Below are 27,713 nucleotides of genomic sequence, written 5' to 3' on the forward strand. Positions count from 1 at the left end.
AAGCGAGGTAAAAAGACAACCCACCCTCAGAATGGGAGAATATAACAGCAAAACTTAATGACTGACAAAGATTTAATCTCCAAAATATACAAGTAGCTCATGCAGCTCAATACCAGCAAAACAAACAACCCAATCAAAAAGTAGGCAGAAGACTTAAACAGACATTTTTCCAAAGAAGACATACAGATGACCAATAAATACATGAAACATGCTCAACACTGCTCATTATTAGAGGAATGCAAATTAAAATTATAATGAGGTATCACCTCTCATTGGACAGAATGGACATCAAAACATCTACAAACGATAAATGCTGTTTGATGTGGAGAAAAGGGAACCCTCTTATACTTCTGGTGGGAATACAAATTGATATAACCACTAGGAAGAACAGTACAGAGATTCCTTTAAAAACTAGGAAAAAACTAACATACGACCCAGCAATCCCATTACTGGGCATTTACCCTAAGGAAACCATAATTGCAAAGGACACATGTACCCCCATGTTCACTGCAGCACCGTTTACAATAGCTAGGACATGGGCATGATATTGAAAGATGACATGGATATACACTGAAAGATAGGACACGAAAGATGAACTCCCCTGGTTGGTAGGTGCCCAATATGCTACTGGAGAAGAGTGAGAAATAACCCCAGAGAGAACGAAGACACGGAGCCAAAGCAAAACACCACCCAGTTGTGGATGGGACTGGTGATGGAGGTCAAGTCTGATGCTGAAAAGAACAATATGCATAGGAACCTGGAATATCAGGTGCATGAATCAAGGCAAATTGGAAGTGATCAAACAGGAGATGGCAAGAGTGAACGCTGGCATTTTAGGAATCAGTGAACTAAAATGGACTGGAATGGGTGAATTTAACTCAGATGACCATTATATCTACTACTGTGGGCAAAATCCCTTAGAAGAAATGGAGTAGCCATCATAGTCAAAAAAGAGTCCAAAATGCAGTACTTGGGTGCAATCTCAAAAATGACAGAATGATCCCGTTTGTTTCCAAGGCAAACTATTCAATATCACAATAATCCAAGTTTATTCCCCAACCAGTAATGCTGAAGAAGCTGAACGGTTCTATGAAGACCTACAAGAACTTCTAGAACTAACACCAAAAAAAAGATGTCCTTTGCATCATAGGGGACTGGAATGCAAAAGTAGGAAGTCAAGAGATACCTGGAGTAACAAGGCAAATTTGGCCTTGGGAGTCCAAAAAGAAGCAGGGCAAAGGCTAACAGAGTTTTGTCAAGAGAACACACTAGTCATCGCAAACACCCTCTTCCAACAACACAAGAGACGACTCTACACATGGACATCACCAGATGGTCAATACTGAAATCAGATTCATTATACTCTTTGCAGCGCAAGATGGAGAAACTCTATAGTCAGAAAAACAAGACCAGGAGCTGACTGTGGCTCAGACCATGAACTCCGTATTGCCAAATTCAGACTTGAAGAAAGTAGGGAAAACCACTAGGCCATTCAGGTATGACCTAAATCAAATCCCTTACAATTATACAGTGGAAGTGACAAATAGATTCAAGGGATTAGCTCTATTAGACAGAGTGCCTTAAGAACTATGGATAGAGGTTTGTGACATTGTACAGGAGGCAGTGATCAAGACCATCCCCAAGAAAAAGAAATACAAAAAGGCAAAATGGTTGTCTGAGGAGGTCTTACAAATAGCTGAGAAAAGAAGAGACATGAAAGGCAAAGGAGAAAAGGAAAGATATACCCATCTGAATGCAAAGTTCCAAGGAACAGCAAGGAGAGATAAGAAAGCCTTCTTCAGTGATCAATGCAAAGAAATAGAGAAAAACAACAGAATGGAAAAGACTAGAGATCTCTACAAGAAAATTAGAGATACCAAGGGAACATTTCATGCAAAGATGGGCTCGATAAAGGACAGAAACGGTATGGACCTAACAGAAACAGAAGATATTAAGAAAAGGTGACAAGAATACACAGAAGAAGTATACAAAAAAGATCTTAATGACCCAGATAACCACGATGGTGTGATCACCCACCTAGAGCCAGACATCCTGGAATGCAAGTCAAGTGGGCCTTAGGAAGCATCATTATGATCAAAGCTAGTGGAGGCGATGGAATTCCAGTTGAGCTATTTCAAATACTAAAAGATGATGCTGTGAAAGTGCTGCACTCAATATGCCAGCAAATTTGGAAAACTCAGCAGTGGCCACAGGACTGGAAAAGGTCAGTTTTCATTCCAATCCCAAAGAAAGGCAATACCAAAGAATGCTCAAACTACCAGACAATTGCACTCATCTCACACATTAGCAAAGTAATGCTCAAAATTCTCCAAGCCAGGCTTCAACAGTATGTGGACCGTGAACCTCCAGATGTTCAAGCTGGTTTTAGAAAAGGCAGAGGAACCAGAGATCAAATTGTCAACCTCTGTTGGATCATCAAAAAGGCAAGAAAGATCCAGAAAAACATCTGCTTTATTGACTATGCCAAAGCCTTTGACTGTGTGGATCACAACATACTGTGGAAATATGAGACTACTAGACCACCTGACCTGCCTCCTGAGAAATCTTATGCAGGTCAAGAAACAACAGTTAAAACCAGACATTGAACAACGGACTGGTTCCAAGTCAGGCAAGGAGTATGTCAAAGCTGTTTATTGTCCACCCTACTTATTTAACTTATATGCAGAGTATATCATGCGAAATGCTGGGCTGGATGAAGCACCAGCTGGAATCAAGATTCCCAGGAGAAATATAAACAACCTCAGATATGCAGATGATACCATCCTTATGGCAGAAAGTGAAGAACTAAAGAGCCTCTTGAAAGTGAAAAAGGAGAGTGAAAATGTTGGCTTAAAACTCAACACTCAAAAAACTAAGATGATGGCATCTGGTTTCTCACTTCATGGCAAATAGATGGGGAAACAATGGAAACAGTGAGAGACCATTTGGGGGGGCTCCAAAATCACTGAAGATGGTGACAGCAGCCATGAAATTAAAAGACACTTGCTCCCTGGAAGAAAACTATAACCAATTTAGCATATTGAAAAGCAGAGACATTACTTTGCCAACAAAGGTCCATCTAGTCAAAGCTATTTTTCCAGTAGTCATGTGTGGATATAAGAGTTGGACTATAAAGAAAGCTGAATGCTGAAGAATTGATGCTTTTGAACTGTGGTATTGGAGAAGACTCTGGTGACTCCCTTGGACTGCAAGGAGATCAAACCAGTCAATCCTAAAGGAAATCAATCCTGAATATTCACTGGAAGGACTGATGCTGCTGCTGAAACTCCAACTGGCCACCTGATGCAAAGAGCTGACTCACTGGAAAAGACCCTGATGCTGGGTAAGACTGAAGGTGGGAGGAGAAGGGGACAAGAAAAAAGGAGATGGTTGGATGGCATCACCAACTCAGTGGACATAAGTTTGAGCAAGCTCCAGGAGTTGGTGATGGACAGGGAAGCTTGGTGTGCTGCAATCCATAGCGTCGCAAAGAGTCAGACATGACCAAGCGACTAAACTGAACTGGACGTGGAAGCAACCCATATGTCCATAGACAGATGAATGGATAAGGAAACTGGTACATATACACAATGGAATATTCCTCAGCTATAAAAAGGAATGTATTTGAGTCAGTTCTAATGAGATGAATAAACATAGAGCCTATTACACAGAGTGAAGTAAATAAGAAAGAGAAAGACAAATATTGTATATTAATGCATACATATGGAATCTAGAAAGTTAGTACCAATGATCCTATGTGCAGGGCATCTGAGGAGACACAGACATAAAGAACAGACTTTTGGACACAGTAGGGGAAGGAGAAGGTGGGATGATTTGAGAGAATAGCCTTGAAACATATATATTTCCATATGAAAAGCAGATAGCCAGTGGGAGTTTGATATTTGATGCAGGGAACCCAAAGCCAGTGCTCTGTGAAAACCTAGATGCACGGGGTAGAAGGGAGGAGGAAGGGGGTATCAAAAGGGCCAATTCATGCTGATGTATGGCAATTACCCATGGCCAATTCATGCTGATGTATGGCAAAAACCATCACAGTATTGTAAAGTAACTGTGCTAACTCGCTAAGCCAGGTTCAACTCTTCGAGACCCCATGGACTGTAGCCCATCAGACCCCTCTGTTCATGGGGATTCTCCAGGCAAGAATATTGGAGTGGGTTGCCATTTCCTTCTCCAACTGTAAAGTAATTATCCTCCAATTAAACATAAATAAATAAATACATAATTATGTGGCAAATACGGTACAATATTAACATGAATCCTAGGCAGCAGGTTCATGAATGCTATTCTCTATACTTTCCGTATATATGAAATTTGTGTAAACAAATAAATAATTTTAAAAAAGAAAATAACCAGTGTAGGCAACAGTCTAGAGAAACTGGAACCCTTGTGCACTGTTGGTGGGAATGTAAAATGGTTTATCTACTATGGAAAAGAGTATGGTGTCTTCTCAAAAATTAAAAATAGAATTACCATCTGATCCAGCAATTCCACTTCTGGGTATATACTCAAGAATGAAAGGCAGTGTCTTGAAGAGCTATTTGCATACCCTTGTTCACAGCAGCATTATTCACAATAGCTGACATGTGGAAGCAGCCCAAATGTCCATGGATGGATGAATGCATAACAAAATATGGATACATACAATGGAATACTATTCAGCCTTAGAAATGAAGGAAGTTTCAACATATACAACAACATGGATTACCCTTGAAGGACATCATCCTAAGTGAAATAAGCCAGTCACAAAAAGGCAAACACTGTATGATTCTACTTACATGAAGGACTCAGAGTAGTCAAAATCAGAGACAACAAGCAGAATGACAGTTGCTTGGGGCTGGGAAAGTGGGGGTTGGGGAGTTGTGTTTAATGAGTACAGAGCTTCGGTTTCACAAGATAAAAAGAGCTATGCAGATGGATGGTAATAATGGTTGCATAAAAATGCAAATGCACCTAATGCCATAAACTGCACATTTAAAATTGGTTAACATGGTAAATTTTATTTTTATTCTCTTTTCACAATAAAAAACAGATTGTCATGAAATCAGCTGTAACTTGAAAAAAGAGGGTTTGGGGACTTCCCTGGTGGTCCAGTGGTTGACAGTCCACCTTGCAATGCACAGACATCAGTTTAATCCCTGGTCCAGAAGGATCCCACATGCCATGAGGGATGCTACTGTAAGCATGTGTGCCAAATACTGAGCCCACACTCTAGAGCCCACACTCTAAGGCGGAAAGCTACAACTACTGATTCCATTCTCCATAACTACTCGAGCCTGAGTGCTCTAGAGCCTGTGCTCTGCAACAAGAGAAGCTAGCATACCGCAACTCCAGTAGCTCCCACTCTCTGCAAATACAGAAATCCCACATGAAGCAACAAACACCCAGCACAGCCAAAAATAAAGTATTTTAAAAAGCATTTTGCGAAAAAGAAGTCAGAAAGCAGGATGTTTCATACTATAGAATACTAAAAATCAGCTCACACTCAACATGTCTTGGTTTTAAATTACTAAACATATAAACTTTATCAATTCCCTTATAACTTTACATACAAACATTGGTATTATAAAGAAAGACATTTGGAAAAAGTTTCTTTTTCTTTCATGCTAAAATTGCTCAAGTTAGTCCCTATAATCACAGGCTTTCACAGTAACAAGCTAGCAGCTTATCCACAACTATTAAGAACTAGAGAAAAGGTTGTTTTGACCTCAAAGGCTATGAAACAAACTAAAGTTAAAAATTTTTAAATAACTGAAGTCTTCTTATATTAATATTGTCCTAATGGACTGAACAGAGAAGCCAGGAGATGGGTTTTTTCATAGGCTACAAGAATTCCTACCTGGAAGATCACCCTTTGAGATGGTATCTGTATCCAAATTGTAGGTGTCCTGAAGACGCAACAGAGCTTTGGCTGCCCCAACCTGATCTTCATCATTAGGGAAGTACTGTCTCTGAATGGTTAGGTTAGAGATAAAACCTTAAAATAGAGGAGCAAAAAAAGATTTAGACACAAGTTTGAAATGCACAATGTAGGGAATATAGTTGATAACTATGTAATATATTTGTACAGTGATGACATTTCATACCTGGTCTTCTCATGGTGGTCATTTTGAAATACACAGAAATATAGGATCAATATGTTGTATAACAGGAACTAACATAGTGTTGTAGGTCAATTATATTTCAAAAACAAACTCATACAAAAAGAGATCAGGTTGGTGGTTATCAGAGGCAGGTGGTAGGGGTATAAGGGATTTGGAGGAAGGCAGGCAAAAGGCACAAAGTTTCAGGTATAAGATAAATAAGTACGGAGGATGCAATGTACAACACGATAAATATAATTAACACTGCTACATAAAAAAAGAGTACGCCCTAAAAGTTCTCATTACAAGGAAAAACATTTTTTTCTATCTTTTAAATTTTGTAACTACATGGGATGATGAATGTTCACTAACTATGATAATCATTCCATAATGTGTGTAAGTAAAATCATTGTACTTTACACTTTAAACTTCTATAGTACCATATGTCAATTATATCTCAATAAAATTGGAAGAAAAAAGACTCTAGACCCTCACAGACTTTTAATTTCTAACATAAGTCTTATAAACATTTTTTAATCTATTATTATTATAATTTTCCACTATATCATGTATAACAAGAAAAAATTAAATATACTGAATGAGACTTGATATACCTCTAACTTGTTAAATCTTCCCAAACCATTTTTAATGTTGCTTATGTAATCTGAGGTCACTGCACAAATTATACCTATATGAACAGGTTTTAGTTACACAGTACAGCCTCTGCTAAGCTTGAAGCTTGAAAAGCAAACAGATTTAAAGACTTGAAAACCATATTCACTGGCAACAAATTATATTTTCAGGTAAAATGTATGTTCTTAAAGTTCTATTTTCTTCTTCCATGTGCCACATATCACATAAATGTGTAAATATATAAAATTTGGTGGAATTCTTTAAGGAGAAGGAAGAAATAATTACATTTTTCAGAGTGCTGCATAAGCTCATTTATTAAAATATATTTAGATCTATTTAATTATCAAATATAGTGTCATCAACCCAGGTTTGCTCTACATAAATCCTAATATTAATTTTAAAATGTTTTACATAAAATATAGCAAAAATCAAATTCAGAAACTAATTACTGGTAATTATATAACTCCTAGGGGTTCCCTGATGGCTCAGCTGGTTAAGAATTTGCCTTCAAAGGAGGAGACACAGGAGATTTGATCCCTGATCAGCAAGATCCCCTGGAGGAGGAAAATGGCAACTCTTCCAGTATTTTCGCCTAAAAAACATTCCATGGACCTACATGATGATCTTTTATTTCGTTTGTTTCACTTTTTCTATTTTATATTCTAAGCTCCCATTTCACTTAGTTTATGTTTTCCAATTTCCCTATCTTTTTTTTATTTGATGTTCTCAAGGCTTTATCAAGCATAGTAGTAAAGTTTTTGTATACATATATATGTATAAAATATATATTTTAGAAAACTTATGAAGTTTTGCCTAATTAAAAAATGTATGACATTTTGATTACACTTTTTTTACTTACTATGAATAAAATGCTAAATTTCTAATTAAAAAAATACAGATATACAACAAGCAACACAGGTCTACCGTATGAAACAAGGAACTATATAGTCAATATCTTGTAAAAATCTATAATGGAAAATAATTTCAAAAATAACATATGCATATATATAAATGAATCACCTTGCTGTGTACCTGAAACACTGTAAGTCAACTATACTTCAATAAAATATATATATTAAGGAAAAAAATCCCATGAACAGAGGAGCCTGGCAGGCTACAGTCCAAAGGGTTGTAAAGAGTTGGACACAACTGGGCAACTAAGCCCAAGTACATACATATAACTCCGAAGGAAAAGGGGTGCTAAATACTCCCTTAATAAATCAATCCAACAGAAACAAAAAGTGATTTAAAATTTAACTAATATATGTGTCATCATTTGCAGATCAAAGTTAGGTATGAGACTTCCCTCCATTCTCATTTACTTATAATCAAGTATGCATATACTGTGATCATCAAAAGGCCAGGTATTTTTATGTTAATTGAAATGTATAAACGAACAACTAGCTAAAGAGGTCTAAGTTCATATTAAGCATAGTCTTTAGTTTTAAGTCACAAAATCCACACAATTTTTACAAGCAAGTTTTACAGAGAACTGTAATGTTTTTTATGTCTCAAAAAAAATCTCTTAGAAGTTGCTTAAAATCCTCTCCAATAAGAGAAAATGTATATCTACTATGGCATTATGGGGTACTACCATGGATTAAAATACCAAAGTCTTAAGGCTTATCTTATATATATGAATATCTATGACCTTAAAAATATTCTCATGGTGTTATATAAGAGAGCAAATGATTATAGGTATTTCCTTCTCATGTCAAAATATTTATAAGTGCTTGCCTGAATTTTTCATAGCAAGGTTTTCCTGTCCGATGCATAATAGTTTAGTTTACTGCTCACAAACACTTGAAAGCACCCTTGGAGTACTTCACCTACACAGCTGGCTCAGTTCTTCTTTTTTTGCCATCTTCAATCATTCAACAAATAAATACTATGTACTAAGCATAATAATACCTTTACTTTCTTAAACTTCAGACTTAGTTTTCTGTATATGTTACTTAAATATCTAAAACATCTCATTACTCCAACTACAATTTCATTGTTTCATTGAGAAGGACATTCATTATTACTGTTTGCAGTCTCAGTTTTTAAATTTATAGTTTATGTTAAACAAAACAATCCTAAGCTTCAAAGTACTAAAACACAGCTAATGTTTTCCCTTATCAGTACCACTCCCAGTACATTAATAATTGATTAGAAGATAAACAACTAGCCATAAATTTTTAAAATCTGAAGGTAATCCTAAAATGCAAATGATTACCCTCAGAAATGAAGCTATATGCCAATAATTGATTCACTTTAGTATATTTCAGAGTAAAAACGACCAGTGTTAAGTAAATGAGTAGAAATTACTTTTTTAAGGATAAAATTTTATTTTTCTTTGTTTTCAGTTTTTACTTATTTTTTTTTAATCAAGAATTAAGGATCTAGACTAAATTAACTCTAGTCAAATCAAACACATTTCAGCAATAATTCAGTTATAAGACTGAACACCTGATGTTCTGGGAACTGAATTTATCACTTCTTTTGGCATTTCTACAGGTTGTACCAAAAATGCCTTTTTTTTTTGGCTCGTTAGTTTTACCATCTGACTTACCATCTGACATATCCTTAAGGACCAGATTCTCCAACTCGCTCCACTCAGTGTTCAGACGTTTCATTAATTTGAATGCATTTACAGGGTGTCCAACAAATCCTTCTGGATCTTTTGTCGCTGTGCTGGTTAACCGATCTAATTTCTCTGCCCATCTAAAATGGAACATAAGACATAAGTATGTATATGTATGTATATGTAGACATATGTATATTCCATTAAGACATAAATAGAATATACATAAAGTATATACACACTTAATGAGGAAGAACATGATTTAGTAAAGCACTCAAAAAAGATTAGAGGTTTTTGAGTTAAAACTATAAAAAATTTTTTAAGCAAAGTTATAAAGATTTTTTTAAAAGCAAGATTCTCTTACAGATAAAATCTAATTTGGAAAAATTAAAATATAAGACTTTTTTAGTTTTATGTTTCTCCCAGTGGTTACAGTAAATGTAACATATCTTAGTAAAAGTTGATTGGACCCCTCTAGTAAGAATCTCAGAGAAGGCAGTGGCACCCCACTCCAGTACTCTTGCCTGGCAAATCCCATGGACAGAGGAGCCTGGTAGGCTGCAGTCCATGGGGTCACTAAGAGTCGGACACGACTGAGTGACTTCACTTTCACACATTGGAGAAGGAAATGGAAACCCACTCCAGTGTTCTTGCCTGGAGAATCCCAGGGACCGGGGAGCCTGGTGGGCTGCCATCTATGGGGTCGCACAGAGTCGGACACGACTGAAGCGACTTAGCAGCAGTAGCAGCAGCAGTAAGAATCTAAAAATTTATTTTCCTACAAGTCCAAATAATTGATTATTACAAAGTACAAACGAGCCCAATCCAAATTCAGTTACATATTCATTTAAATCACACTTATAGAAAAATTTTGTACTCAGTACTTAGAAACTATATTTTAAAACAGAAAAAATGGGGCTTCCTTGATGGTCCAGTGGTTGAGAATCTGCCCGCCAACACAGGGGACACAGGTCCGATCCCTACACCAGGAAGATCCTACATGCCGAGTGGTAACTAGGCCCATGCACAACTACTGAGGCCCATGCACAACTACTGAGGCCCATGCACAACTACTGAAGCCCATGCACCTAGGGCCCAGGGATGCAACAAGAGAAGCCACCACAACAAGAAGCCCATGCACTGCAGCTAGAGACAGCGTGAGCAATGAAGACCCTGCACAGCCAAAAATAAATAAATAAATAAATCTTTAAAAAAAAAATAACCTGACTACTTAGCTACTCATTAAACAAAGGCTAGGAACTCTCAGGTCAGGATTAACTATGAACCTGAGTCAATTAAAGATAAATTAGCATTTCAAGAAAAACCATATCAATTAAATAATACTGTACTTACCACTGTAATCTCTAGAATGCAACCATAAAACTAAAGGCTAAATAGCACTGGAAAATTGCTTGATTAGGGAGGACAGAAGATATTAGCAACTATTGAAAAAAAAAACCTATCAGTCAGTTACCTGTATCCATTTACATTCTTATCTCAATCCATATTCTTCCAGATGAAGTCTTTAATTGGGCCTAACTTGTTTTCAGTAGTCCTATTTTAGCCCTTATCTGGCCTTTTAAGACTGACAGAGGGCTTTCATTTTCACTTAAAGAATGTTTTAGCCAGGAAGAAAACATCCAGGTGGAGTCACTCATAGTAAGTAAAACACTTGGCTTACTTTTTTATTTGTTCTAATTTGTCCTCTTCTGCCTTTATATAGTCTTTCAGGGAAGTCACCAGATCTTTTTCAGTATGAATCAAATCAGTCATCTGACCTAGAAAGAAGAAAAGAGAAGAAAGTTATCAAATACCCATACTATCAAAACAAGTTTTCTAGAATAATTTAAGAATGATTGAGAATGCTTCATTTAATGAAAGGACTTAACTGGCATGAGCCAGATATGTTGAAGAGAGCATCATTTTTTTTCTCTTTGTAAAACCAAATAAATAAAAATTAAGCCCCAAACTTTCTAAGCATGTGGTCCAATTCTAATTTTCAAGCTACTTAATTCTGCAAGCTTGGACCATATCGACAAATTGTCTGTTCATCTAAGAATTTATTTTTTAATTTCAAAACATTACTTTCCAAGGATCAACAGTTCTTCTTCCCTACCTACCCCCTCATCTATTTTGGGTTTGGGACTACTGATAATTAAATTTTTATTCAATTTGACAAAGACTACACTACAAAAAGTTAAAACTTTTAAAGTTAAACTTTTAAAGTTAAAAACTTCACAAGTGAAATTCAAATATCCATATTTAGTTATTCCTAATGGGATGAGAGAAAAAAGTTGCACAATTGTGTCTCTTTGCAACCACATGGACTGTAGCCCACCAGGCTTCTCTGTCCATGGGATTCTCCAGGTAAGAACACTGGAGTGGGTAGCCATTCCCTTCTCCAGGGGATTTTCCTGACTCAGGGATCAAACCCAGGTCTGCATTTCAGGCAGATTCTTTACTGTCTGAGCCACTGCTGCTGCTGCTAAGTCGCTTCAGTCGTGTCTGACTATTAGCGACCCCATGGACTACAGCCTACCAGGCTCCTCCATCCATGGGATTTTCTAGGCAAGGGTGTGGGTTGCCATTGCCTTCCCTGGTCTGAGCCACTAGGCAAGCCCCAATAGGATGAGAAAACTCATCATTTTACATTCCAAAATTAAGGTCATAAATATATTTGCTTGTGTTTTATTTAGCTCCACAATCACATAAGGGTAAAACTGGTCAACAGGACGAAGGAAAACACCTCTTTTAAAACATATAAAGTATGCATATAAGAAAATATAAAAGACTAAGTATATATATTAAATGATTTGCCAGGTAGACTCGACCAGAGAATTTTCTTTTGTATGCTTTACTAAGTTTTAGCAGTCAGAAAAAATCAAGTATTTAAATATGAAGGGAAAAAATGACTTTAAAAGAAAGATTTTTAGAGGGGTAGGGACTGAAGTAATGTTTCCATCCCGAGAATACAATGTATTTGTTTTTACCGATTTAAAAATATGAAAAAAAGGAAAAATTTTACACACAAAAACAAAATAATTAAGACTTACCAATAGAAGTAAAAAAGCCTGGATGGGCCAAAGACTGGGGAAGTAGAATCCCTACAACTAAAATATACCGGATCATCTTCAAAGGTTTAATTTTACAGGCTCACACACCTACAAGAGAAATATGGCCATTATTTAAAAAAAAGAAGGATAGGACAAGTTCCTAACCTATTTTTCCTATGAATAAAATGTAAGTCAGACTTTAAGATTGCCTATAGAACACTGTTAATTCTAGTAATAATTTAATAATCTAGTAAGAGCTACTATCTTATTTTTCATAGAAGAGTACTCACTTGATATTTCATGTTAAAAGAAAAATATACATGTTTGCTATCACCATGATAATATATGCTTTAAAATGCTGTTTGTTTTCTCTTTAGTTACTACTACAGTTAGATCAACCGGATAGTAGTACACTTTTTCATTAAGTTTATTTTGCGATCTAGACCTAAGTCATGAATTTCCCATTAAAATATACCACTTTGTTATAGTAACTCAAGTTAAATACTACCAAAATACATTCTAAAATGTTAGAATATATTTAAAGGGACAAAATGTTTCAGAGCTTTCTGATTAAAATCCCCTTAATTCCTAACTTGGTCCATCTTTTCCCTACAATGGCTTTAAATTTTAAAATAAGTTCAATTAAAAGTTGTAGATTTGGAGGTGATGAATATGTTCCAAAATATACTGTGGGGACTGACGCCTGAAGAACACTGTGAAACTACTCAAAATCAACCAACCATGAACATTAAATAGGTGAACAGTGTGGTATTTAAGCTAGCAAGCTGTCTATTTAGGCTAGTAATCTCTCTCAAAGGACCCACTGTTGAGCTTTTTCTCTTATTTACTGTGTTCTATGTAAAAAATCCTTAGCCCAGTACATAGCTGTAGCATTCAGGGGAAAAAAACAAAAAAAAACAAAAAAAAAACCTGGCAGCAAAGCTGTTCTGTCTGTCTTTCTTTTCTGGAATGGATTCTTCATGGCAGATGCAGATTTTCAACTAACCAGCAGATTTCACCCTGCTTTCCCAAAGGCCCTGTTAGCACTCTTCTCTAGCTCCTTCTTTACCACATAAGCATGGACTTTTAAGTTCTTCTTTATTACCTTACAGGAAAACAAGTTACCCCTGTAATACTGTTTACCCCAGTAACAGACACCCATTGCTTATTCTCACTTGTCACCCTATTCCTTTGTGCAGGCACCTCCGATTCTCCCCAAGAGACTTCACCGAAAGCAACAGGTTCAAGTCCACATTAGAAAACTCCCTATCACTCACTCACTCACTCACTCACACACACACACACATTTTCCACATTAGAAAACTCCCAATCTCTCTCTCACATACACACACACCAACACACATACACACACACCATTTTCCACCTAACTTGAATCAATAAAAATAGATCACCGCAGAAACTGACATGCTAGAAGTCCTCCTAAGTCTCCTCCTCCAGAACCACACAGTAGTGAAATACACTGTTCTCTTGGCTGCCTTACAGTAACTCTTTGGGAAGGCTTCTAGAATGTAGCAGATGCAGACACTTCCTCTCCTGGGCTCTTGCCAAAGCCCAAGGTTTTTTCAAAACCCTGGGCTGTCTGAACAGTCTAGAATTTTCTCACTGTTTAAACAGATTTCTGCCATAATTTCTTCATAAATGAATGTTATTTCCAGCAAATACAAATGCTTTTGCTGTACCAAGAGAAGGCTAACCAGAAATGTTGTCTAAACATTAACTCTGATGAGAAAGTTTAGATCTGTCAGATAAGAAGTTATCATTTTTTTCATTGCTAAAATTTATTTTGTCACTAAAGTTTCTCTGTCATCTTTCATTGTCCTTAAACCTTACAATGAATGACAAAACACTGGCCTACAGAAATTACCAAAAAAGCTTGAAAATTTCTTTATTCTAGATGAGATAGAGTCATAATAACAAAAAACAAAACAACAAAAGTTACTGGACCTCTGAAAAAAGTATTTTTAAACTTAAAAATAAGACAATCTATCAAAAGCCAGATGGAATTAAAATACACAAAATAATTTAGGTTTATATATTGTTTTATAAAAACTAAACTATAAACTAGGAAACTAAAGAAAATGGAGCTCACTTAAGGAACTCCTACAAATCAAGAAAAAAACCCAAGACATCAGCAGATAGGTGGGCTGAAAGTGAAAGTCACTCAGTCGCATCTAACTCTTTGCGGCCCCATAGACTGTAGCCCACCAGGCTCCTCTGTCCATGGAATTCTCCAGGCCACAATACTGGAGTGGGTAGCTGTTCCCTTACCGAGAGGATCTTCCCAACCCAGAGACTGAACTCAGGTCTCCTGCATTGCAGGCAGATTCTTTACCATCTGAGCCACCAGGGAAGCCCAATAAGTGGGTTAAGAACACAGAAAGCCACTAAAGAGAAACTATAGTTAACGAAACCCATCAAAACAAAAACTCACTCATCAGTAATCAAGGACACAAGAAGTTGAAATAAAATAGCCAGTTTATACCTATCAAATGAACAATTAAACAAATTCAACAACTAAATTTAAAATACCTAATGATAGTGCTATATGTCAAGAAACTTAAAATGAACATATTCCTTACTTGCAAATTCAAATGAAAAACAAGATTTAAAAATTAACATCAATCCTACAACATTCATTGCTGGTGGGATTGCAACATGGCACAGTCACTTTGGAAGACAGTTTGACAATTTCTTAAAAAATTAAATACACTCTTACCATATGATCCAGCAATCATGTTTAGTATTTACTCAAAGGAATTGAAAATTGATGTCCACAAAAGCCTGCACATGGATATTTATAGCAACTTTATTTATAATGGGCAAAACTTGGAAGCAACCAAGATGTCCTTTAGTAGCTGAACAGATAAACTGTGATACATCTAGGCAATGGAATATTATTCAATGCTAAAAAAGAAATGAGCTATCAAGCCATTAAAAAACATGGAGGAATTAAAAATGTTACTAAGCAAAAGAAGTCAATCTAAAAAGGGTATATACTGTATAATTCCAACTATATAATATTCTGGAAGAGGTAAAACTATGAAGAGAATAAAAAGATTAGTAGTTGGTAGAATAAGAAGGGGGATGAACAAACGGAGCACAGAGGATTTTTAGGGCAGTGAAAATACTGTGTAATATCATAATGATGAATACATATCATTATACATTTGTTCAATTTCACAGAATTTACAACACTAAGAGTGAAGGGGTAATGTTAAACTATGGACTTTGGGCAATTATGATGTGTCAATGTAGATTCACTAATTTAAAAAAAATATGCCATTCTGGTGGGGGGCTACACATATTGGGAGCAGGGAGTACATGGGACATTTCCATACCATCCTCTTAATTTTGTTATGAAGCCAAAACTGCTCTAAAAAATTAAGTCTTAAAAAAAATAAACACTATACAACTCTGGTGAAATCTATACTGAAGAAGATGATTAAGTTTCTACTACACTCTGATAGAGTGTAGTAGAGAAGGAAATGGCAACCCACTCCAGTATTTTTGCCTGGGAAATCCCACAGACAGAGGAGCCTGGTGGTCCACTGTCCATGAGCTCACGTAAGAGTCGGACACGACTTAGCAACTAAACAACAACACAGGGTATATTTACTTTCATATTCAATGCTTATTTTTTCTCATGTAATAGGTTTTTATGATTTAATTGTTTTATTGAAGTATAGTTGTTTTGCAATGCGCAAGTCTCTGCCGCACAGCAAAGTGACTCAGGTATATACATACATTCTTTTTTTGAAATATTCTTTTCCACCATGGTTTATCACAGGATATTGAATATAGTTCCCTGTATATATAGTAGCCTGCTCCAGAGTGGGACCATGTTGTTTATGCATCCCATATATAGCAGTTTACATCTGCGGATCCCAAACTCCCTGTTTTTCTCTCCCCCCCACACCCTTCCCCCTCGGCAGCCACAAGTTTGTTCTGTCTGTGAATCTTTTTTTGTTTTGTAGACAGGTTTACTAGTGCCATATTTTAAGATTCCACATATAAGTGATATCACAGGATATTTGTCTTTCTCTGTCTGAGTTAATTCACAGTATGCTAATCTCTAGGTGCATCCATGTTGCTGCAAATGGCATTCCATTCTTTTTCATGACTGAGTGGTATGCTATTTTATATAGGTACCACATCACCTGTATCCATTCATTTGTCAATGAACATTTAGGATGTTTCTCTGTTTTGGCTATTGTGAGTGATGCTGCTATGAACACAGGGGTGTATGTATCTTTTGGAACTATAGTTTTGTCTGGGTATATGCCCAAGAGTGGGATTGCTCGATCATATGGCAGTTCTATTTTTAGTTTTCTGAGGAACTGCCACACTGTATTTCACAGTGGCTATACCAACCAACATTCCCGCCACCAGTGTAGAAGGGTTCGCTTTTCCATACACTCTCTGCAGCATTTTCCATTTGTAGACTTTTTAATGATGGCCATTCTGACCAGTGTGAGATGGTAGCTCACTGTGGTAAACATGATGTGGTATCTATATAAAACAGCATACCACTCAATCATGAAAAAGAATGGAATGCCATTCCACTGGAATGGAATGTTTTGATTTGCATTTCTCTAACTGTATTTGCTTTTATAATGACGAAAATTAACTCTATACAAAATAAAAAACCTAAAACATCAACTTCCATATTCTGGCACCGTAAGCCTTTAATGAAATAGTTAACCACACTCTAACACAATAAAGTGGCTAACATGTTTGTGTATGTCCCATTTTCTAACTCTATAATCCTCTAGATTTCTTGCTGTGCTTCAAAGATTGTTAAGCTTATTTGAAAGCAACCCAAAGTGTGCCACTCCTGACAATGTAGTGGCACACTTTCCTATTCTCCTTGTTCCCAGAAATAGACATATGACCCAGGCTAAGCCAGTCATTGACCCTTATTCCTATGAATTTAACTGTTGAAGAGTGGGCTTAAGAAATGATAAAAAGCAGCTCTTTCTGGAATTGCTGCGCTCAGAGGATGTGAATTTGGAGCTGCCTGTGACCATCTGTGCCACCTGACAAGCATACACAGGAACCTAATCTATAAAAATGACAAAGTTATGCAGAAACAAGCAGTTTTACAAGCTCCATGGCCCTGATTCTTGTAGTCTCTGCTCTGAACCTGTGAACTTCCCCAATAATATTCCAACTCAGCCGAGGGAGCCTGTAAATTCCCTTTTTCTTAAACTAGTTTAAGTTGGATTTCTGTCACTTGCAATAGAAAATTCAGACCCTCTCACAGCATTACTCCAAATTACCATGCCAACCTAAACTAGCTAATATAAATGAAGATAGAGTATACAGCAGTGGTTCTAACCTTTAGCTGAATCAGATCACCCAAAGGTCAAAGTACCTATATCACATATGCAAGTTCTCAGGTGATGCTGCTGCTGCTGCTGCTCTGGTGATCACACTTTGAGAACCACAGGATATGACTACCTCTTGAAATCATACAAAAGGTGCTCTCTGCCTTTAAAATATATTTTACTTCAATTTATTTTTTAGAACATGTCACAGAATTTCTAATTACTCTAGGGAATGGTTTCTCTAATCTGTATGAATACTATGCCTCATGCACATTCTTTAGAAACCTTAAGTGGCTTGTTTATAGACAAGCATATCCTTATCAATCACAGGTTTTTAAAACATAATGGTATCTTTACTTACGATGTCTCACTTCCATTTATTACCACCTTTGTTCAGTTAGCAGCGTGCAAAGCAATCATTATGTACAACTAAGAGTAAAGCATCCCAAAAGACATTAGGGTTTTATCAAAAACAGTAAGATAAATGCCTTCTGTTCTAAATCCTCAAACAAGCTTGAAATAGAATTTAAATGGGTTAAAGAGGATGCAATCTTCTTCAAAAGAAGGTAAATCTCAGATCTGAGAGAAGACATAATGAAAGAAAGACGGAAAAGAAGAGCAGGGAGAAAGGAGGAAAGGAAAGAAAGACAAGGAAGAGGCAGATACAAAGATAAATTTATACAGGAATAAAATTTATTACTAAAACAGTATGGATAAGTTACTCATAATATTTTGGTTCTTGGTTGGATAGCAGTTTCATTAGTGTCTATTAATCTATAAATAATCTATATATATTACATATAATGTTTGAAATGCATGAATATTTTTTAATTAAAAAATTTTTTAAATTTTAAGTATTTTAAAAACTATAAAGAAACAAAAACCTGGGAAACATATTCTCTGGTAGACCTGGACAAAAATAAAATGCAAAGTGTACTGTTTATCTAAAACTTTCCTACTGTCCTTCTTCTAGGAAAGTCTAGTCCCACATACTCACAGATAAACCAAACCTGGGAACAGATTTTAAAACAGTTCTAAAAAAATAAAAAAACAGTTCTACTACATTGTAAATATGACTCTGAGTTATCAGGATTCATTGAATTGTATATTTTTGTTATTCAATGGATTACTAGAACAGGGCATCTGGCAAACAATTCTATTAGCCTTTTGGTCTAACATTTTTCTTCCAAGAAAAAAAATGCAACATTAACAAGTCTGTCTTTCCCAAACAAATCACTCAAAAATTAGGCAGACTAAAGAATGCTTAATATTCTAATCTTTCTCTGACACAAAAAACTTTTTACAGGGCTCCTTCTAACAGTCTCTCCACATCTTCCACAACTTGTTCCAAACCCTCTTTTAGAGGGTTCCAATTTTAAGGTTATTTTTCCTCATACAAATTCCATACTCAACTGTTGGTTTTCCTGACATTTGTGTTAATCTTTCTGACAGGTTTTATGGTCAGCACAAAATATCAACACACATTCAAGCTGCTAATTCAGGCCACTGCAACGTGGTATATACATCTAGACAGAATGTCTCTTTCATATAAGCCAGATGGATTTTCCAAGACAACTAAGAGTGATTGCAATAGAACCGGTTATATTTCTGTTCTGCCCTGTAGTCGCTCTGCCAATTGCCATTTGCTTTAACTTAACTCTAAAAATCCCAGTCATACTTCTGCTCCCAAAGTGAGTGAGCTGCATCTCTGGTACATACATAAAATCTGGGATGAGTGCTTCAATGGTATGACCAACGTTTCAATTAAAAACCCAGAAGTCATGCCAGCCTAACTGCCACAATTTTCTATACTTGCGCAGTGAACCCGGTCTTTGGCATCATTCCAATGGAACAGCAGTTTAGGATATGACTGGAGAGAACCTCTAAACCAAGATACTGCCCTTAACTGAAAGTGCTATGTAGGCTGTCTTTCAAAGGTTCTTCCAAAGCTCAGTCGTCCCTATCAGAAGTAATCTGAAGATAAGATCATTTCAAAAACACACGCTTGTTTTTCCCTATAGGGCACCTCAATCATCCCTACTCTTTCTTCTGGAAATTGCCCCCTTCTACCTTTTGAACTGCCCCAGTTCACCTTTAATTCATTCCCATAGTTTTATCAGTCACGTTATATAGCATGATACTTCTCCCTGGCCGAGTGGCCATTCAAAGTTTTTTGTCAGAAAATTTGAAAATGAAACTGAGAAAAGAGGTGGCAGGCACTCTCTGAATGTCTGAACTATTTTATAAATAAAGCTTGGGAAAAGTTAGGAACCAAGTGAATGAAGCTTATCTAGAAAGATTTAAAAATGAGGCACATACACAGACAGGAAGACAGACAAAAGACAGAAGAAAACATGTTGATGTTCCAATTATTCTGGAAATTTAATCATACTCCTGACCTCTGTTGCTAAGACAACTTCCTATCGCCACAATTCTTAAATTCCATTATGGACTAGTATGAGTTAAGATTTCTGTTTAACCCAGAGTCCTAATTAATATACTTTCTCTCCTCTCTAAAGAAGAAGATGTCCACCAATATATTGTGAGAAAGCCCTTAAACAAAGAAGGTAAGAAACCCACTACCAAAGCACCCAAGATTCAGCGTCATGTTACTCCACGTATTCTGCAACACAAATGCCGGCCTATTGCTCTGAAGAAACAGTGTACTAAGAAAAATAAGGAAGAGGCTGCAGAATATGCTAAACTTTTGGCCAAGAGAATGCAGGAAACCAAAGAAAAATGGCAATAACAGATTACCAAGAGATGGAGGCTGTCCTGAGAACTTCTGAGTCCAGTCAAAAATGAGGTGTTCCAAGAGTGACAAATAAGATCTAACATCAGATCTAAAAACCAAATTTAAAAAATATATATATACATATACATAACACACACACACACACACACACACACACACTTTCACTCATCAACCCTGCTTCTTTAAGGCAAACTAAAAAAGGTAAATAATTCTCATGTATTTACTACTCTCTATTCCCTAGCACCAAAAAGCAATATTTTTCAATGATCTTTTAATGTTTTTCTTAATTTTAGAAATTCAATGAATATATGTGAGATACAAAGTTTAAGAATAAATATGATTTTAATCCATTTTAAACAAATATTTAAACTGTATTCAAAATTGAAGTTAAGCTCAATATTTAAAGTTTCTATGTCTAAGAAAGTCAAGTTCCCCTAAACTAGAAACATTTTAATAATAATTGTAGGCTGAGGGGAAAGTTTGAGAATGAAACAGATCTTATTTATAATTAAAATGGTACCATTCTTCAATGATTTTTAAACTGTGTATTTTAAATTATATAATATACCTCTCAATTATTTCAAACACTTTAGTTAGCAATGCATACATTTCCCAATATAGGATAAAGTATCAGGATTCTTTTTCTCAGAACAGGAAAAAAACAAAAATTACCATACGTGAGACTAGGAGTTCTGCAGTTTAGTAAAATTTCATCATTAATGTTGACTTTTATTTGGTGGTCCCTTTAAAGGGAAGCAGAATAAGCAAAAAGGTAAGGTATCTACTATGAGGCCAAACTTGACCACCAGCTAATAATAAAAAATCAGCAGTACTTCAGATGAAAGTGCCTTGAACAATGCCTGACACCTAGAATACTCTTAAGAAATGTTACTTTTGGATGTGGGGCAAGAGCACAAGAATAAATGGATTTGTTGCCAAGAGTGTCTCAAAGGACATGGAAAAAGAGGTGACTTGGAGAACTGTGGGAAACCCAGGCAACCTCAACCCTGGGCTAAGGCAGTGAAAAGGACCAAGAAGCCCAATCTACTAGCAAACGGATGCACAGGGTTTATAATTTAGGAATTTGAATGGGAGAAAGAAGTGGACAGAGGCAGTGGAAGGGAAGAAGTAAAAGAAATAAACATTAAATTATACATGCTCTCCTTGTGGCTTGTAAAAATACTGGTATTTCCAAAAATTAACATAGTCCATATATTTCTCATCTGATGAATTTGCAGTATCTTCTCTTTATTAATGAAACTATGTGTTTCATAACATGAGTATCAATAAATATTGATTAGGATACTAAAAACAGCAATAATATAAAACGCAGCAATTCTTTAAACTTTCTTTAAACTTTAAACTTTGTTTTCTAGTTTAAAGAGTGTTAAATATAAACATGAGAAAGTTTAAAGCCTAATTTCTAAGTTTAAAGAATATACTTGGATATACATGTAAAAAGCTTAAAACTTTATACAATAATTAAAAGAATTCAAAAAATGTTAACAATTGTCTGAGAGGGAATCACAGTTAATTCTCTTTACTCAATTTCTGCATTTGAATAAACATTTTTAACAGAAAATTTGTATTTCTATAAATAAACAAATATGCAAGCTAACAAATGAAGTCAAAGTAGCACTGAAGTGAAAAGATCAAGTCAAACCATTGGGTTAGTAAAATTCAAATGAGCAACTCCATACTTCTACTAGGGCATGATACCACCGTCAATCCCTTCTGCTCAAAAAACAAATTGTATGTATATCTGATTTACAGAAAAAATCCTGATAAGGCAACTGCAGTGTCTTTGCTACCCTTAGGATACAAGTGGAAGATAAAATCTTGCACAGTACACATTTTAGATTTATTCAACTTAAACAAGGAATATGTGGGCTTCCCAGGTAGCTCAGTGGTAAAGAATCCACCTGCCAATGCTGGAGACTGGGTTTGATCCCAGGGTCGGAAGGTGGGCTATACTCCATGGGGTTGCAAAAGAGTGAGACATGACATAGCCAGTAAAACAACAAGGAACATGTGGTAAAGCAAACTATTCCAAAAGAAGTGCTTTCAATGAAACTTCCTTAAAGATTGACTTTTTAAATTATTTTAATTGGAGGATAATTACTTTACAATATTGTGATTTTTGCCATACATCGACACGAATCAGTCATGGGTGCACATGTGTCCCCCCATCCTGAACCCCCCTCCCAAATCCTTCCCACCCTATCTCTCTGGGTTGTCGTGATTTTTTTTTTTTTTTAAAGCAAGCTACTACTACTTGAAAAATTATCATTTACAAAAAAGCAGCATTTCCTTTAGAAAAAGACCTAGAAACAAGAACCAATCACCGGAAGCAACAGCAACCAATATGTTAATTACCTGGGAATAAACTTAGGAAAACTTTATATTGACCCTAACATTAACTCAAAATGTATCCAAGATTATCTTGAAATCTAAAACTACAAACTTCTTGGGGAAAAAAACAGAGGTAAGTGCTTGATTAAGCCCTTAAACATGAATATCTAGAAAATAATTTCTTAGATGTGACACATAAAAAGCACAAGAAGCCAAGGAAAAAATTAAATTGGACCTCATCAAAATTTAAAACTTTCATCTTTCAGGAAAGTGAAAAGACAACCAAAAGAATGGTAAAAAAAAAAAAAAAATTAAATATATCTCTAACAAAAGTTTAGTACCTAGTATACAGTATTCTCAGAACTGAACAATAGAAAATAATCCACTTTTTAAATGAGAAAAGGATTTGAAGAGACATTTCTCCAAAGAAGCTACAAATGGCCAATAAGTACATGAAAAAACTCAACATCACTAGTCATTCAGTTGCTTAGTCTTGTCCGACTCTTTGAGAACCTATGGACTGCAGCACGCCAGGCCTCCCTGTTCATCACCAACTCCCGGAGTTTACTAAAACTCACATCCATCGAGTCGGTGATGCCATCCAAACATCTCATCCTCTGTGGTCCCCTTCTCCTCCTGCCTTCAATCTTTCCCAGCATCAGGGTCTTTTCAGATGACAAAGTTCTTCGCATCAGGTGGCCAAAGTATTGGGAGTTTCAGCTTCAGCATCAGTCCTTCCAATGAATAGTCAGGACTGATCTCCTTTAGGATGGACTGGTTGGATCTCCTTGTAGTCCAAGGGACTCTCAAGAGTCTTCTCCAACACCACAGTTCAAAAGCATCAATTCTTCGGCCCTCAGCTTTCTTTATAGTCCAACTATCACATCCATACATAACTACTGGAAAAACCATAGCCTTGACTAGATGGACCTTTGTTGACAAAGTAATGTCTCTGCTTTTTAATGTGCTGTCTAGGTTGGTCATAACTTTCCTTCCAAGGAGTAAGTGTCTTTTAATTTCATGGCTGCAGTCACCATCTGCAGTGATTCTGGAGCCCCCAAAAATAAAGTCTGTCACTGTTTCCCCATCTATTTGTCATGAAATAATGGAACCAGATGCCATGATCTTAGTTTTCTGAATGCTGAGGTTTAAGCCAACTTTTTCACTTTCCTCTTTCACTTTCATCAAGAGGCTCTTTAGTTCTTCACTTTCTGCCATAAGGGTGGTGTCATCTGCATATCTGAGGTTATTGATATTTCTCCCAGCAATCTTGATTCCAGCTTGTGCTTCATCCAGCCCAGTGTTGCCCATGATGTACTCTGCATATAAGTTAAATAAGCAGGGTGACAATATACAGCCATTACATACTCCTTTCCCGATTTGGAACCAGTCTGTTGTTCAATGTCCAGTTCTAATTGTTGCTTCCTGATCTGCATACAGATTTCTCAGGAGGCAGGTCAGGTGGTCTGGTATTCCGATCTCTTTCAGAATTTTCCACAGTTTGTTGTGATCCACACAGTCAAAGGCATAGTCAATAAAGCAGAAGTAGATATTTTTCTGGATCTTTCTTGCCTTTTTGATGATCCAACAGATGTTGGCAATTTGATCTCTGGTTCCTCTGCCTTTTCTAAAACCAGCTTGAACATCTGGAAGTTCACGGTTCACATATTCCTGAAGCCTGGTTTGGAGAATTTTGAGCATTACTTTGCTAGCATGTGAGATGAGTGCAATTGTTCCGTAGTTTGAGCATTCTTTGGCATTGCCTTTCTTTGGGATTGGAATGCAGCCACTGCTGACTTTTCCAAATTTGCTGGCATATTGAGGGCAGCACTTTCAGTATCATCTTTTAGGACTGGAAATAGCCCAACTGGAATTCCATCACCTCCACTAGCTTTGTTTGTAGTGATGCTTCCTAAGGCCCACTTTACTTTGCATTCCAGGATTTCTGTCTCTAGGTGAGTGGTCACATCATCGTGATTATCTGGGTCATGAAGATCTTTTCTGTACAGTTCTTCTATGTATTGTTGCCACCTCTTCTTAATATCTTCTGCTTCTGTCAGGTCCATACCATTTCTGTCCATTATTGAGCCCATCTTTGCATGAAATGTTCCCTTGGTATCTCTAAGTTTCTTAAAGATATCTCTAGTCTTTCCCATTCTATTGTTTTCCTCTATTTCTTTGCATTGATCACTGAGGAAGGCTTTCTTATCTCTCCTTGCTATTCTTTGGAACTCTGCATTCAAATAGGTATATCTTTCCTTTTCTCCTTCACTTTTCGCTCCTCTTCTTTTCACAGCTCTTTGTGAGGCCTCCTCAGACAGCCAGTTTGCTTTTTTGCATTTCTTTTTCTTGGGGATGGTCTTGATCCCTGTCTCCTGTACAACCTCATGAAGCTCCGTCCATAGTTCTTCAGGCACTCTTGTCTATCAGATCTAATCCCTTGAATCTATTTGTCACTTCCACTGTATAATCGTAAAGGTTTTGATTTTGGCCATACCTGAATGATCTAGTGGTTTTTCCTACTTTCTTCAATTTAAGTCTGAATTTGGCAATAAGGAGTTCATGATTTGAGACACAGTCAGCTCCTGGTCTTGTTTTTGCTGACTGTATAGAGCCTCTCCATCTTTGGCTGCAAATAATATAATCAATCTGACTTTGGTGTTGGCCATCTGGTGATGTCCATGTGTAGAGTCTTCTCTTGTGTTGCTGGAAGGGGGTGTTTGCTATGACCAGTGCATTCTTTTAGAAAAGCTCTATTAGCCTTTGCCCTGCTTCATTCTGTACTCCAAAACCTAATTTGCCTGTTACTCCTGGTATCTCTTGACTTCCTACTTTTGCATTCCAGTCCCCAATAATGAAAAGGACATCTTTTTGGGGTGTTAGTTCTGGAAGGTCTTGTAGGTCTTCATAGAACCATTCAATTTCAGCTTCTTCAGCATTACTGGTTGGGGAACAGACTTGGGATTACTGTGATACTGAATGGTTTGCCTTGGAAACAAACGGATCATTCTGTCATTTTTGAGATTGCACCCAAGTACTGTATTCAGACTCTTCTGTTGACTATGATGGCTACTCCATTTCTTCTAAGGGATTCTTGCCCACAGTAGTCAATATAATGGTCATCTGAGTTAAATTCACCCATTCCAGTCCATTTTAGCTCGCCAATTCCTAAAACGCCGACATTCACTCTTGCCATCTCCTGTTTGACCACTTCCAATTTGCCTTGATTCATGGACATAACATTCCAGGTTCCTATGCAATATTGCTCTTTATAGAACTGGACTTTGCTTCTATCACCAGTCACATCCACAACTGGGTGTTGTTTTTGCTTTGGCTCCGTCTCTTCATTCTTTCTGGAATTATTTCTCCATTGATCTCCAGTAGCATATTGGACACCTACTGACCTGGGAAGTTCACCTTTCAGTGTCCTATCTTTTTGCCTTTTCATACTGTTCATGGGGTTCTCAAGGCAAGAATACTGAAGTGGTTTGCCATTCCCTTCTCCAGCGGACCACATTTTATCAGAACTCTCCACCATGACCTGTCCATCTTGGGTGGCCCTATACAGCATGGCTCATAGTTTCATTGAGTTAGACAAGGCTGTGGTCCAGGTGATCAGATTGCTTAATTTTCTATGATTGTGGTTTTCAATCTGTCTGCCCACTGATGGAGAAGGATAAGAGGCTTATGGAAGTTTCCTGATGGGAGAGACTGACTGAGGGGGAAACTGGGTCTTGTTCTGATGGGCGGGGTTACGCTCAGTAAATCTTTAACAATTTTCTATTGATGGGTGGAGCTGTGTTCCCTCTCTGCTATCTACCTGGGGCCAAACTATGGTGGAGGTAATGAAGTTAATGGTGACCTCCCTCAAAAGATGCCATGTGTGTACTGCTACACTCAGTGCCCCCAACCCTGCAGCAGGCCACCACTGACCCACGCCTCAGCTGGAACCTCCTGGACACTCCCGGGCAAGTCTGGGTCAGTCTCCTGCGGGGTCACTGCTCCTTTCTCCAGGGTCCTGATGCACACAAGGTTCTGTTACGTCATTATGGAAATATAAATGAAACACCACTATGAGATACCACTTCACAGCCCCTAGAATAGCTATAGTAATAAAAAGAGTAAGTATTGACAAGGATGGGAAGAAACTGGAATACTCATACATTGCTGATAAGAATGTAAAATAGTGTAGCTACTTTGGAAAACAGTGTTTCTAAAAAAGTTTTACCTAAGACTTTTCAGTTCCTAAAAAAGTTAAACATGGAGTTACCATGTGATGCAACAATTCCACTACTAGGTCTATACCCAAACCAAATGAAAGCACATATCCACAGAAATATTTGTACAGAAATGTCCATAGCAGCATTGTTAATAATTGCAAATAGGTGGAAACAACCCAAATGATGACTGAATAAAAAAAATTTGATATAACCATACAATGGAATCTTATTTGCCCATAAAAGGAAATGAAGTACTGATACTGCTACAACACAAATAAACCTCGAAAACATTATGTTACATGAAAAAAATCTACAGACATAAAAAGCATATTAGTGATTGCCTAGATCTGGGGGAGGGAGAGGAGAGTGACTACTAATAGATCTGGGGTTTCTTTTTGGAGATATTTATTTTAAAAAGGATTAAAATTGATTGTCATAATGGTTACACAACTCTGTAGATGTATTAAAATCCACTGAATTGTACACTTTAAGAGGTAAATTATATGGTATGTGAATTATATCTCAATAAAGCTGTTTAAAAAAAAAAAAAGAAAGAAATCAAGAACTTCCTTGGTGGTACAGTGGATACGAATCTGCCTGCGCATGTAGGGGGAGGAGGTCTGATCCTTAGTTTGAGATCAAACCTGCTACAGAGCAACTAAGCAACAAGAGAAGCCACGGCAAT

General features: G+C 36.7%; 1 protein-coding gene across 4 annotated transcripts in view; it reads right to left on the minus strand.

Annotated features, from left to right (window-relative positions):
* Nucleotides 1-27,713, minus strand: part of P4HA1 (prolyl 4-hydroxylase subunit alpha 1) — a 94,658-nt gene that overhangs the window by 59,756 nt on the left and 7,189 nt on the right. For all 4 annotated transcript variants that reach the window (XM_069572027.1, XM_069572028.1, XM_069572030.1 and 1 more), the window contains exons 2-5: nt 12,354-12,461; nt 10,982-11,078; nt 9,289-9,440; nt 5,858-5,995 (exon numbers count right to left, since the gene is read on the minus strand). In XM_069572027.1, coding sequence (XP_069428128.1) covers nt 5,858-5,995; nt 9,289-9,440; nt 10,982-11,078; nt 12,354-12,429 — 463 coding nt within the window. In that variant the 5' untranslated portion in view covers nt 12,430-12,461. The remainder of the gene's footprint in view (nt 1-5,857; nt 5,996-9,288; nt 9,441-10,981; nt 11,079-12,353; nt 12,462-27,713) is intronic.

Source organism: Ovis canadensis, chromosome 25, assembly GCF_042477335.2.
Source record: "Ovis canadensis isolate MfBH-ARS-UI-01 breed Bighorn chromosome 25, ARS-UI_OviCan_v2, whole genome shotgun sequence".
Taxonomy (NCBI): Eukaryota; Metazoa; Chordata; class Mammalia; order Artiodactyla; family Bovidae; genus Ovis; species Ovis canadensis.